General features: G+C 44.8%; 1 protein-coding gene across 2 annotated transcripts; it reads left to right on the forward strand.

The window, feature by feature from the left end:
- The first annotated feature begins 1,167 nt into the window (after positions 1-1,167).
- Positions 1,168-13,080, forward strand: pou6f1 (POU class 6 homeobox 1). Of its 2 annotated transcripts, none has more exons than XM_018760183.2 (11): positions 1,168-1,320; positions 3,626-3,721; positions 5,049-5,235; positions 6,198-6,331; positions 6,440-6,665; positions 6,963-7,201; positions 7,288-7,416; positions 7,976-8,206; positions 8,320-8,455; positions 8,662-8,830; positions 9,322-13,080. In XM_018760183.2, the coding sequence occupies exons 2-11, from the start codon at positions 3,668-3,670 to the stop codon at positions 9,665-9,667; spliced, it is 1,851 nt and encodes a 616-aa protein (XP_018615699.2). In that variant the 5' UTR covers positions 1,168-1,320; positions 3,626-3,667; the 3' UTR covers positions 9,668-13,080. The 2 variants fall into 2 exon arrangements, with proteins under 2 accessions (XP_018615699.2, XP_029102351.1); XM_029246518.1 differs by lacking the exon at positions 1,168-1,320 and adding an exon at positions 1,358-1,526.
- The last annotated feature ends 500 nt before the right edge of the window (positions 13,081-13,580 follow it).

Raw genomic sequence — 13,580 nt, forward strand, 5'->3', positions numbered from 1 at the left:
ACATGTGAATGAAAGAGGCGAGCAAGAGACTTTCGGCAGAGATCAGTGCTGGGTGTGAGGCTAATTAAAGATTCAGCTGTATCCTGCAAACCCTACTCTCTCTTTGAGCTCCATGGTGATAGGCTGCTAATGCATGCAAATGGAGATGTTTGCCAGCTGCCTTGTACTCCATTTAAAACACAACACATGGAAAAGGAAAAAAGCTTTGTGCCATAAAATAAATTAGTGTAGGACTTATTAAGGCATGCTGATGACAGGCCACTCACAAACTCTTAGCTGAGCCACAAGATGCCCTGAAAATATTACTGTGCGACTGAATGTGAACTAGGTGGTTAGATGGTCACCAGTTTTTGCTATTAAACAATACATTTTCCTTAAGGTTTTGAATTCTTGTTCTATGGCAGTGTGGTAATATTTTACAAAAAAAAAAAAAAATCACAGTCTCCAGCTACACTTTGAAAGTGTGATGCTTTTTGTTTGGTTAAACAAACAAACAAACAAACATTTACTTGTTGTGGATTGTAATGTGAAATGTGCAGATAATAACAGACCGCAAAAATTTGTACATTACTAGTATACCGTGCATCAATTTGATTCTTTTTAACTGTTTCAAATGTCAGACAGGTTGCGGCCACATATTTCAACCAGAGGGTGAGTGTAGATGCAAAACTGTTCACTGGAAGAAATACTTTCTTAAATGAATAAATGAAGGTGTATTGCTCATATCTCTCTCTCTTTCTCTCTCTCTCTCTCACACACACACACACACCATTTACCAAGAATTTCAAATCAGACAAGGCTTAACTTGCTAAAGCAAGTCCGTCTTGGTTTCTGGAAGCACTTTGTGTTAAACTGATATTTTGTAGTACCAGACAGATGTAGGAAACTGTTATTCACGCGTGTGTCTCGTGCTTTCCTGCACCCTTCTTTCACCACACACACACACGCAAAATTAAGAGAAAACAATTAAGTTCTATCCGCGTTGTACCAGGCCCGACTTTCAAGATCGGGAACGCGGAGAAATGCATTTAACAGACGACGAGGACTGTGCAAAAGTTGAAAGAAGCCGTGGCGGGCTCAGCGAGAAGGCATTAAAATAGAAAGACGGAGAGAGAAGGAAGGAAGCGCGCTCTCTTTAAGGCGGCCATAGCTCCCCCTTCAGTCCAACTGCTGCGTTTTTCCATGCAAAGACTTGCCTTGCATAAATTATGTTCATGACGTAGTGCAAAAGGCCAAATTTGTATTAAATTTGCGGGACTTTTCTACGGAAAGCGGTGTTTTCGCCCGCCCGGAGGTGTCCGGAGTTCGGCCGAGCCGCAGGTAAGCGCCCGGGTGTCATTGAATATTAAGGGCGGGGGGTCCGGCGCGATGCCGACCCTCTTTATCAATGCAAATCGCTCTTTTGTGTGCGGCCGCGGCGCCCAGGCGCGAGCTGTGAGCTGAATTTTTAATTATTCCTCTCTTTAACAAACTGTGCTAAAGCTGTGCAAAGGGGGCGCGTCGCCACAAACCTCGCAGTTCCGCCGGTAAGTTGTTCATAAATGTGCGATTCTTCCCTTCTTTTTCCTTTGAAAGAGAGCGGCGCGTATTAAAGGCGGCTGGGTGAAAGGGGGAAAATGAGAGGGGTTTTTTTTCGGTTAATATGCAATGCTCGTAATTAGCATAATTTATATATTTATGATAAAGAGCGGGTGAAATACATAAAATGGTGTCCGCGGGTTTGCGGCTCTGCATGGCATGGGCTGCGGCTCGGCGAGCGCAGTCGTGGTGATGATGATGATAATGTAATGTAATGATGAGGATGGTGATGAGGATTATTATTACGATTATTATTTAGGGCAGACAGCAGCAGCTCGAGCTCACTCGCACCCACAAGCACGCTTTTTCCCCCCAGATGTGCGTGAAGGGTGTGTGTATGTATGTATGTATGTGTGTGTGTGGTGGGTCCAGGAACCGCACACTCCTGCGTCCGCGGAGTCCTTCGAGCGCGCGAGTTGTGAGCGCGCCGCTGTGATGTTGTTGGAGAAGCGCGAGGACACAGACGCGCGAAACAAGGCCCCTCTACTAGGCCGCTCGAGAACGTGCGTCAAAACACGGTTGTGCACGAAACACACCGAGCGAGGCGGCCTGCTGTCGCCTCGGAGTCAGATCACGGCGTGCGGCGTGTTAACGTGGAAGTGGGGCGTGTGGCCCCGCGGTGTGTCTGTACTCTCTGTGTCTCTCTGCGTGTGCGCATGAGTGCAGCGGTGTGAAGCTAACGCGTTAGCCGCGCTAGCAGCGAGTGCCTGGGCTCGACGTGTCCGTGGCTCTGTTCCCACTCGCTGTGCCCCACTTTGCCCTCCGGTGTGCGGTAGAAACCCACCGAGCGGGGCCACATAAATAATTCATGAAGGTGTCCGCCGCCGTCCCTGCGCGCGTTATGTAACTTAGCTTATGTTTATTAACGTGGAGGAGACACAGACGCGGCTCGAGAGTCCCGTCCTCGCGCCGCTACCTAAGGTTAAAGGCGCTTGAAATGACTCTCGTCATAATAATAATAAAACTGGTGTTTCTTCCTACTCCCCCTGTGGCTATGGCTCTTCTCGTCTTGCTTGAAGCGCAAAACCCTCGCTTTTAATGCCTCACCTCAAGTTCTTGACATTTCTAACCCTCACGTGAGAACATGCCAGCGCTGCATTGTCGTTTTTTTTTTTTTTTTTTTTTTTATCAGGAGATGACCTGATAAACGGCTCTTCAAACTGTATTCGACTTACCTGAACCCAGCACTTTCTGACCATGATCTGTGATATTTGCAGAATTCACTCTTGGTCTTTCACAGTATTACACAGTGTTGAATATTTGGGTCTCAGCTACACAGAAATGTACAAAGCCTGCCTTTTGTTTATGACATTTGCTCATTAAAAAGGACTTACCTTGTACTATAATTGCTGTGCAAACTTGAATCCTGACAGTGTTATACTTTGGTTGACACTTCACATGTTGCGCTGTTGTGTATTACAAGTCGCTGCCTCGTGTCAGGTTTAGCAGTGGAACAGGGAACAGATAAATAACCATTATTTAACTGACACCTTTGGCCAAATCTGCTTTCAGTGTGAAGTCTGCGTGTTAAGGTTCCTTGTTATTTATTACTACTGGTTTAGCTGATACTTTTATTCAAAGCCACGTACAGTGATTTACTCTGGTAAATCACTGGTAGCGTAGCGGTTAGAGCTGCTGCCTTTGGACCCGAAGGCCACAGGTTCGAATCTCATCTCTGGCTGTAGTACCGTTGAGCAAGGTACTTCCCCTGAATTGCTCTTGTAAAATTACCCAGCTGTATGAAAGTGTAAATAATCATGAAGTAGCTTACCATTGTAAGTTGCTTGTGTCAGCTAAAGGAATAAACATAAGCATTTGGATTTGATCCTCTGTCCTTCACTCACTAGGCAATGCCTCTAACCGCTGCACCCCCTGCTGCCCCTTTAGGCGTAATGGGGGGGTGTTAACAGTAACCGCTTTTTGAACACCTGTGTCAGCAGTGCGCGCGGCAGCGGCGTCGCTCTACGTTCGAGCTGTGCGAAGCTCTCGTGGGCGAATGCTGCCGGGGGTGCTGTAGGTAACAGGGCACGTGGTGTGTTCCGCACAGCATGCAGGCGCAGTGACTGCTGGGCGTTGCAAGCGAGGCACCATGGACCCCGAGGAGCTCAGCGCTCATGACGCGCCGCTTACTGTGAACGAACAGGTACTGCTGGAACCCCCTCCACCGCCGCCTCCTTTCTGTGTCTCAGGTGGTCCTGTTCCCTCATGTCTCAACCCCTCACTTTTAGTTGGCCCTGGCTTCTACTTTCCCTTTAATCTTCTGCTTTTGGAATGGAAACCTTTGACAAGTTCTTTGAGACCCCTTCTCCACACGAGTATATTACTGCAATACCCTTTTCTGTGAACTTTCTTTTCATGTGCACGCTTGAGGGCCGCGCCCCGCTTTCCATGAGCGTGTGGATGTTTCTCCAGGCACCGTCTTCTACATCCATTGTCAGCAGAAGCAATGTCGATTGGTGGGTTGGGGGACACTTTCGGAAAGCATTGCTTAAGCTGCTCATTGGCTGACGCTGTTGTTGTTGTTGTACTGTGTTCACAGGTCTCTTTTTGTTGCGTTGTGTCTGCCATCGTGTGCTAATGTGTGCTTGGCCACTCTGTTCTCCCAGCCATTCACTGTCTCACAGCAGAGGTGTTCTTTTCAGCCATTAGGTTCCTGCACTTTGAAATTTCCCGCCCAAGAAAATCAGGTATGCACCCTTTCTCCCTTTCTGTGTGCTGTGCCGTTCCCACCGTCCGCCACAATTTCCCACTGTGGACTCCTCCCCTCTTGATTTTTCACTCTTTGGCTTCACCCAGTTTTTTGGGTGGGGTGGACATGGACCTTTTGAAGTAGCATGTCCTCATGATCACAACATTGCTCGTCTGTATCAGAATCACACAGTATTCCATTTAGCAGCAGTTTCCTCCAAAGTGACTTACAGTGTCAAGCTACTTACAATTCTTTACCATTTACAAAGCTAGCTGGTTTTTACTGGAACAGTTTAGGGTGAGTACCTTGCCCAAGGGTACTACAGCAGGAGGTTGGATTCAAACCTGAATCCTTGGAGTCCAAAAGCAGCAGCCCTAATCACTAAGATACTTGCTGCCCCCCAAAAAAGCAATTTATATCTGTTTATCCATTTATACAACATGGTATTTATAGTGGTGCAGTTCAAGGTAAATGCATTGTTCAAACGCAGTACAGCAGTGGCAGGAGCAGGATTCTAAACAGCAGCTTCCTGGTCACAAGTTATTTTTCTTTTCTTTTCAGTCTTGTCTTTACACTACTGTCTGTGTGTGTACACAAGTCACCACAAAGACTATTGTGGTGTCAAATGAGAAATTAGCAGTGCAGGAAATACATGAACGTATGAAAAATGCAAGAAGGACACTCAACTGGCCCGTGAATGTTTGCAGAGGAGCAGAAAATGAGTTCCTATTAAAACATGAGTGGGACCTTGTTTTGTGACTTTCTCCTTTCCCAAATGTAGGTGATCGTGATGTCTGGCCATGAGACGATCCGTGTCCTGGAGGTGGAGGTGGATGCGTCCCTTCCTGCCTCTGGCTCCGAGGTGAAGGCGAATGGAGGCGGTGAAGGGGGAGGCCGGCTTCCTCTGCAGCCCAGCGAGGGGGGGGCCCATGACTCCCCTGTACAGTCATGTGACCCTGGCGGAGCAGGTGAGGCGCGTTGACCCGTCACACAGTCAGTCTGCTTTCAGTCAGCTGGCTCTGCTCTGCGTCTACATGGCCTTCCATCAGTGCTTTTTGGCATCAAGAAAAAATTTATGAATGATCTGTTCCATAACTCCTGGGATAGTTTATGAGGGGTTATGATGTTCCATAATCCCTGGGATGATTTATGATGAGTTATGATGGCCCATAATCCCTAGGATCATTTCAGAAACTCTGGTTACCTTAATAAGTGTTGAGGGGATTTCAAAGACCACATCTGATTTTCCTGGAATAGCACTTAAGGGCTGTTTTCAGAGATGTGGGTGCAAAATTAGTTTAGCCTCTGTTACTTCTTGAGATCATGCTGTTAAGCATAATTTGTTTGGTAGTACTTCAGGTTGTTGGCTCTTTTTTCACTTTCAAAAAACTGAAAATCTTTCAAAGTAATTTTTAAGATACCTTTATAGAATTTACTAAATGGTAGATTCTGGGCCTGGGTGCCAGGGTTATGTAATATACAGGTGATGGGCAAAATAATAGAAACTCCAAACATTATGAATGGTATCTGGTTACCACTAAAGAGCAGGGTCACCGTTTGCCTTCCAAACAGCTGCAGTCATTCTTTCACTGCTGTCAAACAAGTCCTGAACCATTTGTAGTGGGATGTTGGATGTTCTTCAAGAATGAGGGGTCAAGTTGAAGGGAAGCTGCATCCGCTGTACATAAAGAGCCAGTCATGTTTAGGTCTGGTAATTGGAAACCCCTGTAAGGATTGACTTTGTCTTGTGTTCAACGAACTATTCTTAACCTATTCTTGGATGCGATTTTTGACTTGCGTCTCTGCAATAAATACGAGCTTTGTGAGGTTCCCAGTGTTCAGGGTTTGATGATTTAGGTCTGTGGTGGTTCTCGAGACTCTGGGTATTTTACCCACTACCCTGTTCCATCTCTTTTCCTGTGCCTCTTAGCTCTGGGTGATGGAGGCTCTGTTGCTGAGGTTTCGGTCCCGTCTGTTCAAAGTTCGGCTTCAGCAGGACCCATCAGCATGGCCCTCTCTCAGCCCCAGGCGGCGGTGCCTGTTACCGTCCAGGCCTGTCCGCAGGTAAGGCGTATCACGTGTGTGACCGTCCATAAATGAAGACGGCTGAGTAACATTCCTCTTCTCTCTGATTGGTTGGCTTTTCCCATCTTGCCTCTTTCACCTACATAGGTGCTCACCCAGGATGGCCTGACCACACTGATGACAGGTGTTGTGGCCCAGCCAGGATCCCTTGGCCAGCCGCTGCTCATCCCCATCAGCGTGGCGGGCTCAGTTGGGGGACAGGGCGGCCTGGCCGTGCTCACCTTCCCCACGGCAACTGTGGCCACCCTTCCCGGACTGGCAGCAGCCACTCCCGCTGGAGGTGTCCTCAAGCTGCCCTTCGCTGGACTACAGGGTGGGACCTTTGGCTCATTCGTACCCAGACTCCCTCCTTAGCCTCAATGTCATTTGCTTTAATTCACCCCAGCTGGCCTTGCCTGTCCTTGTACTGTTTTGAACACGCTTTTTTGTTCTTCTTTGTATGCATCAATTTAAATCCCGTTTCCAAAAGAGTAAAGCGGATAACTGTGTGTTATATCAAGAACACACAGGCACCTGCGGCACGCTGAAATCCTCATTACCATTCTGCCATCTTCAGAGGCAGCAGCGTAGGTGATGGGTTTGTGACTGTCTGCTTGTTTTTCCTTCTCAGCTGCCACTGTGCTGAATGCTGTCCAACCTCAGCTGCACACAGCTGCGCAGACGGTCCTGCAGCCCCAGGCAGCTGCTTTGCAGTCGGTGCAGGCAGCCCTGCAGCAACAGCCCCAAACCACACAGGCTGCTGCGCAGGTGGCCGTCGCCTCCGCTGCTCCTGCTGCGCCCCGGGTGTCAGAACCTAGTGCATCTGTTGCAGCGCTGCAGAATGCAGGGATCTCCATCAACCCGGCCATTGTAAGTATGTCTGTGTGTATCTCTCCCTCTCTGTATGCCTTTGTTCTACAGCTGATCCTCATGCATTCTCGTTGTTCCCTCTGCAGATCAGTGCTGCATCGCTGGGTGCCCAGCCTCAGTTTATCAGCTCCCTGACTACCACTCCTGTCATCACGAGCGCCATATCTGGTGTGCCGGGACTCACCAGCCAGATCATCACCAATGCTCAGGGACAGGTGGGAATGCTGGCCAAAGCTTAGTCTTCCACCACCATTTTATACGTGCCATTTTCTAGTGGTTGTTCAGTACAATTACAAATTTGGTTTTGCGCTGAGAGTTCCCCTTGTCCCTCAGAACTCCTGAATCCCTCCTAGCATTCAAGAAGGGTCTCCCTCCAGATCTTCAGCCACCTTTGTACATCTGCTTTGCTCCATCTGTCATAAACAGCTTTGTATTTCACATCATACTTTGTTCTACATGCAGTGAATTGCATAATGTCAATCCTCAAAAACATTATTGGACTAACGGGTTGTGCTTTGACATTTCTTTATCTAAAGCTCTTTGTTACAAATCACTCTTTTGTTTACTCAGTGTTGCTTTGAAGAAAAGAAATGAATAAATGTAGATTTTGAAAAACATAAAGCTCTGCTCTATCTCGTGTAATCTGTATGAAGTCAGGAGGGGATGGCAGCACACACAGTGTGCCATTAGCATTATGATTTGAAACCTCGTAGTGTTTCCCTTTTTTCACAGCTCTCAGACTGTAATATTACGTTTTATTTCCGAACCTGTCAGGTGATTGGGACTCTCCCTGTCCTGGTGAATCCAGCGTCGCTGACCGGTAGTGCAGCTTCTGCCCTCTCCGCCCAAGGCCTGCAGGTGCAGACAGTGTCCCCACAGCTGGTTCTGAATGCCCAAGGCCAGATCATCGCCACCATCGGAAGCGGACCCACCTCGACACCCACCTCGGCCGCCGTCATTCCTAAACCCTCTGTGCCGCTAACCCTTGCCAAGTCCACCACTCAGGTGCGCCACAGCCTCGTTCCCTGAGACACAGAGGTGTAGCTGGGTGTGGATTTTTATTCATCGGTGACTTATGTTCAACATGTGAATACGCTCACCTGTGATCTGCTCTCTAGGGTCAGGTTGTGACAGTGAGTCAGGCCCCGGTGGTCATCGCTCCCCAGCCCTCGGTAGTGAAGACTGTCCCCTCCCTCTCCTCTTCTGTTCCCATCACCTGCGGAGACTCGCCCACCGTGGGCCAGCTTGTCAGCAGTATTTAGGCCATCTTTTATCGTTCTCTCTCGCTGCATTTGATTATTTCCAGATGTTTTACTATTTAGAGATGTATGAGCATTAATCTGCAACACACTGTACACACTACCTGATAATGTCAATACAGGTTTAGATTTATAGTTTCAATGAGGTATATGGTGCATTGCGAGGAATAAGATGCGTTGTGTTTCTCTCGTTCTTCGTAGAGCCTCAGCAGGGAGCTACAGATGAGGAGGGCATTAATTTGGAAGAAATCCGTGAGTTTGCCAAGAACTTCAAGATCCGACGCCTCTCCCTAGGGCTCACACAAACACAAGTGGGACAAGCACTTACTGCTACAGAGGGCCCAGCCTACAGCCAGTCTGCCATATGCAGGTTAGCTCTCCCTCTCCTTTTACATTTATTTAGCTGATGCTTTTGTCCAAAGCAACTTACAGTGTTAAGCTACTTATAATTATTTACCCATTTATACAGCTGCGTAATTTTACTGGAGAAATTTAGGGTAAGTCCCTTGCTCAAGTGTACTACAGCTGGAGGTGAGAATCAAACCTGTGACCTTTTGGGTCCAAAGGCAGCAGCTCTAACCACTGTACAACCAGCTGTCCCCACTTAGAGAGAAGGAGGAAGCTGGCCTGATGGTATCTGTTTCCCATGAATATACATTTACATATAGATTTAAGGGTTATTAAAGAAATGCAGAATAACTCTCAGCTATGAACATGTCATAAATCAATTTATAGTGTAAGTATAATAACGGTGTTATTTCAACAGTCACACAGTAGAATGTGCCGTGTTAAAATGGGTATGTGTGAGTTTGAAGTGCCAGTTATTGATGCCATGTTTCATCTGACTTGACATGGCTGTAGGTTTGAAAAGTTGGACATCACACCCAAGAGTGCCCAGAAGTTGAAACCAGTTTTGGAGAAGTGGCTGGCAGAGGCAGAGCTATGGAACCAGAAAGGGCAACAGAACCTGATGGAGTTTGTGGGTGGAGAGCCATCCAAGAAGCGCAAGCGGCGCACCAGCTTCACACCACAGGCCATTGAAGTCCTTAACACCTATTTTGAGAAGAATGCCCTCCCTACAGGCCAAGAGATCACAGAGATCGCCAAAGAGCTCAACTATGACCGCGAGGTGGTCCGAGTATGGTTCTGTAACAGGCGACAAACCCTGAAGAACACAAGCAAGATTAACGTCTTTCAAGTCCAGTAGTAAAGGAGATGATCGGTGAAAGCTTCAAGGTTATTGGTGAAGAAATGTTGGACCATTTATTGCAGGTGATTGATGGTTTTAGAAATGCGGATGAGGGTTTTGCCAGAGTGGCGAGTCCCACTGATGATGTTGGTTGGTCAACGATGTCAATGAAGGACGTCACCTAGGACAAGGAGCAGCCCAGGATTCGGACTCAATAACACACGTGCAAAAACTAAAGACTCTTCCCACAAATTTTGGGGACATCAAATAATTGTCTTTCGTGAGTAGAAACCAAGGAGGTCCAATCTTTTGCTCTTCTCCTTGTCAAATTTCTCTCCACCCCCCTTAAATCCCTGTTTAATATGTATGTTGTGTATATACCATCACACCTGTCTGTGAAACAGGTGGTGTGTGACCCTGATCAACTTGAAAAATATGCAGTCACTTTTTGCAAAAGGACTAAGAGAAGCAGGCTTTTCTCTCAGATATGAGGACACTTTTGACAGTGTGTCTGCCTGAGCTGCTCGTACCAGAAGGTTGAATGAACTTTGGAGGAGAGCTTCAGGTGGCTCAGAAAGAAGATGTAGTATTACCTTATGCACTTCGATCGGTACAAAATCTCCCACCTCAGATGGACATGGGGAATTTTAATGTTTGTACATCTGGTATGAATCCTCTTGTCATTTTATTTCTGGTTGTGTCCCTTGGGATAAGTCCCATCGATGCTTCTTTTTAAGTGATGCAGGCCCATTATTTTATTTTTTTCCTCCGCAATCCAGTATGTTTTTCTTTAAATCAAATTTGCAGTTAAGGGGTAAGACCTCCGGATTTGTGCAGATCTATTGTTTTAAATAGGACACATATGGAGCTTACACACTGTACCAGCAAACAGAAAATGTTACACTCCTTGCTACATTGACAGAGTGGTGCTTGGTAAATGAGGATTTCTTATGTGTAAATAGCAGATATTGTGCAGGAGGGAAGATGTTTAAAAGAAAATTAGAACTCGAGGGTTTTTTTTTTTTTTTTTTTTTTTTGGGGGGGAGCTTCAGCCCCCATTGTTGCCATAACACTAAATCAGCCCTATTGTCTGGAGGCAGGATTCATCAGAGTAACTAACTCTATGGCTTGTAGCTCCAGAAGAGCAAACAACGTGTGTACAAAAGGAAGACATGGATAATATACTGAATCATTTTTCAGCAGTGGTCCTAGGCATTTCAGAATAATTCCAATGCATTGTTTTCTTTATTTCTGAAATTGGGAAGCATTAACAGAAGCATGTGTCTCCTCATATGTTAAGAGTTAAGAGTGGAAAGGTCTCGAGGAGCACAAGCCCTTTGTGGTGGAGAAACACGGATGCTCTGACCTCAGTCACTCGTTTGTTCATGGAAACAACAAAATTCGCACTCCAAGTACCCTGAGGGTGCTGCTGCCTCTTCCCCATCCTCTCCACACTACGCATTCTGAGGCTGTGAAAGAGGTGCTCTTGTTGCAATAGTGCAGGGTGTTAGTGCTCGGTATTAACCGCAGTACATGGGCAGCTGCTAATCTGCGCGTACGGTTTAGGCACCCAGCCCTGTTCTCTTGTAATGTAGACATGTCATTGCAATAAGTTGTCCCACAGCCTAACCAAAGGGTGCTCTCTGTTTCCCAGTGTTTTCTCTCACCAGTTGCTGATTCTGCTATGGAAATTCAGTGCTTGGCTTAAACATGTATGGTAGGGCAATAGTAGATGAGTTGTTAAGGGTTCAAACTCTGGAATACTCCATGTTTCGGCAAGGAAAAACCTGTTCAGAAGGAAATCCTCAAAGGGTATTTTTCTATGAAATTGCAATTGAAATGCAGGTGTGAATTATTTTGCTAGCATTTCTAGTTTACACCGAGGCTTTTCATCTCCACAGTGGTCCCCTGTTTTGTCAAGTCAGGCTAAGAGGCATATAACCAGATTTTAGTAAGGCTCTTTCACATGGTACTGATCGATTCTGAGCTCAGGTGGTTCTTGAGGAGGGGTGTGGTGAGTAAATGTGTGGCGGAAATAAGCTGAAAGTACATCATTAAATACTGTAACATACTACACTAAGTTTCACTTAACTTTTGGGGTGCAGGTCCTCATTTCTCTCTTTAGGCAGACGACTTAGTCATATGTAATTGTATCTGTGCTTAATGTGGTCTTGCATATTCTACGTGTGCAAACATGCATCCTATGGTTTTAAGTTAAATTCTATGCTTAAAAGAGGCCTTCAGTTTCCTTTCCTTTGCATTGGGCTAGTCATGCAGCATTAAATATGTGTTCTTATTTGTCAAATGCGGTGTGATTAGTGATATATTAAATTTTTATTTTTTTTTTTAAAGATGGATTTATGTTTTTTACGTTTATAAAGCATACAGGGTTGCGAGTGTTTCAGCACTTAAAATGATGATATTTGGAACATGACAATTTAGGCAAGTGATGCATTTTAAGGCACTCCCTTAAATCAGAACAGCCTCCCACAAATTGTCCTCTGTATTTTTATAGATGCAACAATAATGCAGTTTTACAAAATGTCTTATGAATGACAAAAACCTTGTACTATTACAAAGAATTAATAGTAAACCATATTGTCTGCCATGTACAGGCTTTGAAAACAAATTTCAGAGTAAACTGTCAACAGGGCTTGATGCATCCTGTCCTTTGTCCCCTCTGACATATTTTATGCTCTAGAGGAATATGGTTAGTGCATTATCAACAGAAAATTCCACATCCCACTGCTACTCCACACTGATAATGTGGCATTTATTACCTCCATATAAAGCATTTGGCTTATTTCAAAATATTTCTGCTTTATGAGTCTTTGTCATAAGCATGTCATTTCAGTGTGAATTATTCTGTAACGGCCAAGTCTCAAAGCAGGCTGTCAACTAAAGCTAATACTTTTTAGAGGAAAAATCAAATCTCTCAAGCTTATACCATGTCTGAAGAGGATGCAGCATATGATTAATTTCTGTAGACTTGTTGCAAACAGTGGAACAGGCAAGGAGCAACCTTTTGTTTTTGATTGGATTTTTTTTTTATGGAGTCAGAATGGGATTGTTCATGATTTTGTATTAAGTCATTTTTGTTTAGTTCATAGAACTAAATTTGAGTATTTAACTGAATATTGAACCCATTTAACTAAATATTTTTCCACATTTGTTCTTTTATTATGTGTAATGTTGTAATCTCTAACCCTTGTAACTGAACTTACACAATGCTTACCTTGAGATGCTAGCAAGGATGGTTGTTACAAAGTAGACAGTGGTCATGAGGGTGTCTTGCATGCCTGGTATGGAGAAGGATGAACACAGATTATTGGTGTGTTTAAAAAAGCTACATTTTTATATAAAAAAGTTATTGATTGAAAATAACTTAACTGTCTACAGAAATGGTTTCCAGCTGACTAGTTACTCTTGTACAATGCAAAAAATTACTAAACATGTAAAAAAAAAAAAAAAACCAAACTGGTTTATATATAGATAAAATTATGTGATACAAATTATATTTATTTTAACCAATGAACTTAAGTTTAAGAAAAATTCTAACTTGTGCTAATTGTGGGTAGTCCTTTTTCTGGAGTTCTAAAATCCAGCAGATTTTTTGGGGTCTCTAAGTAAAATTGTAAATTCTGTGAGCACATTGTCAACCAGCATTGCTTTGGTCTAATAAGTGAGCCAGTAAAATGTAGGAGTTTTGTAGGGGAGAAGATGTAAATATCTCTGCTACTCCAGAAACAGGATTTCTTACCCCTGTAGCTAATAGGCTGTAGCTGGATTAAAAATTAGCTGGTTTAAAAAAAAAGAAAGAGAAATCACTCCTATGTGAGCCTATATTAAAATATCTTATGTATGATTTTGACATTTGCAGTCAGTTGGAGTTCTATCTGTTAATAAAATCAGGCTGAACTTAAACCGAAGT

Source organism: Scleropages formosus, chromosome 19, assembly GCF_900964775.1.
Source record: "Scleropages formosus chromosome 19, fSclFor1.1, whole genome shotgun sequence".
Lineage (NCBI taxonomy): Eukaryota > Metazoa > Chordata > Actinopteri > Osteoglossiformes > Osteoglossidae > Scleropages > Scleropages formosus.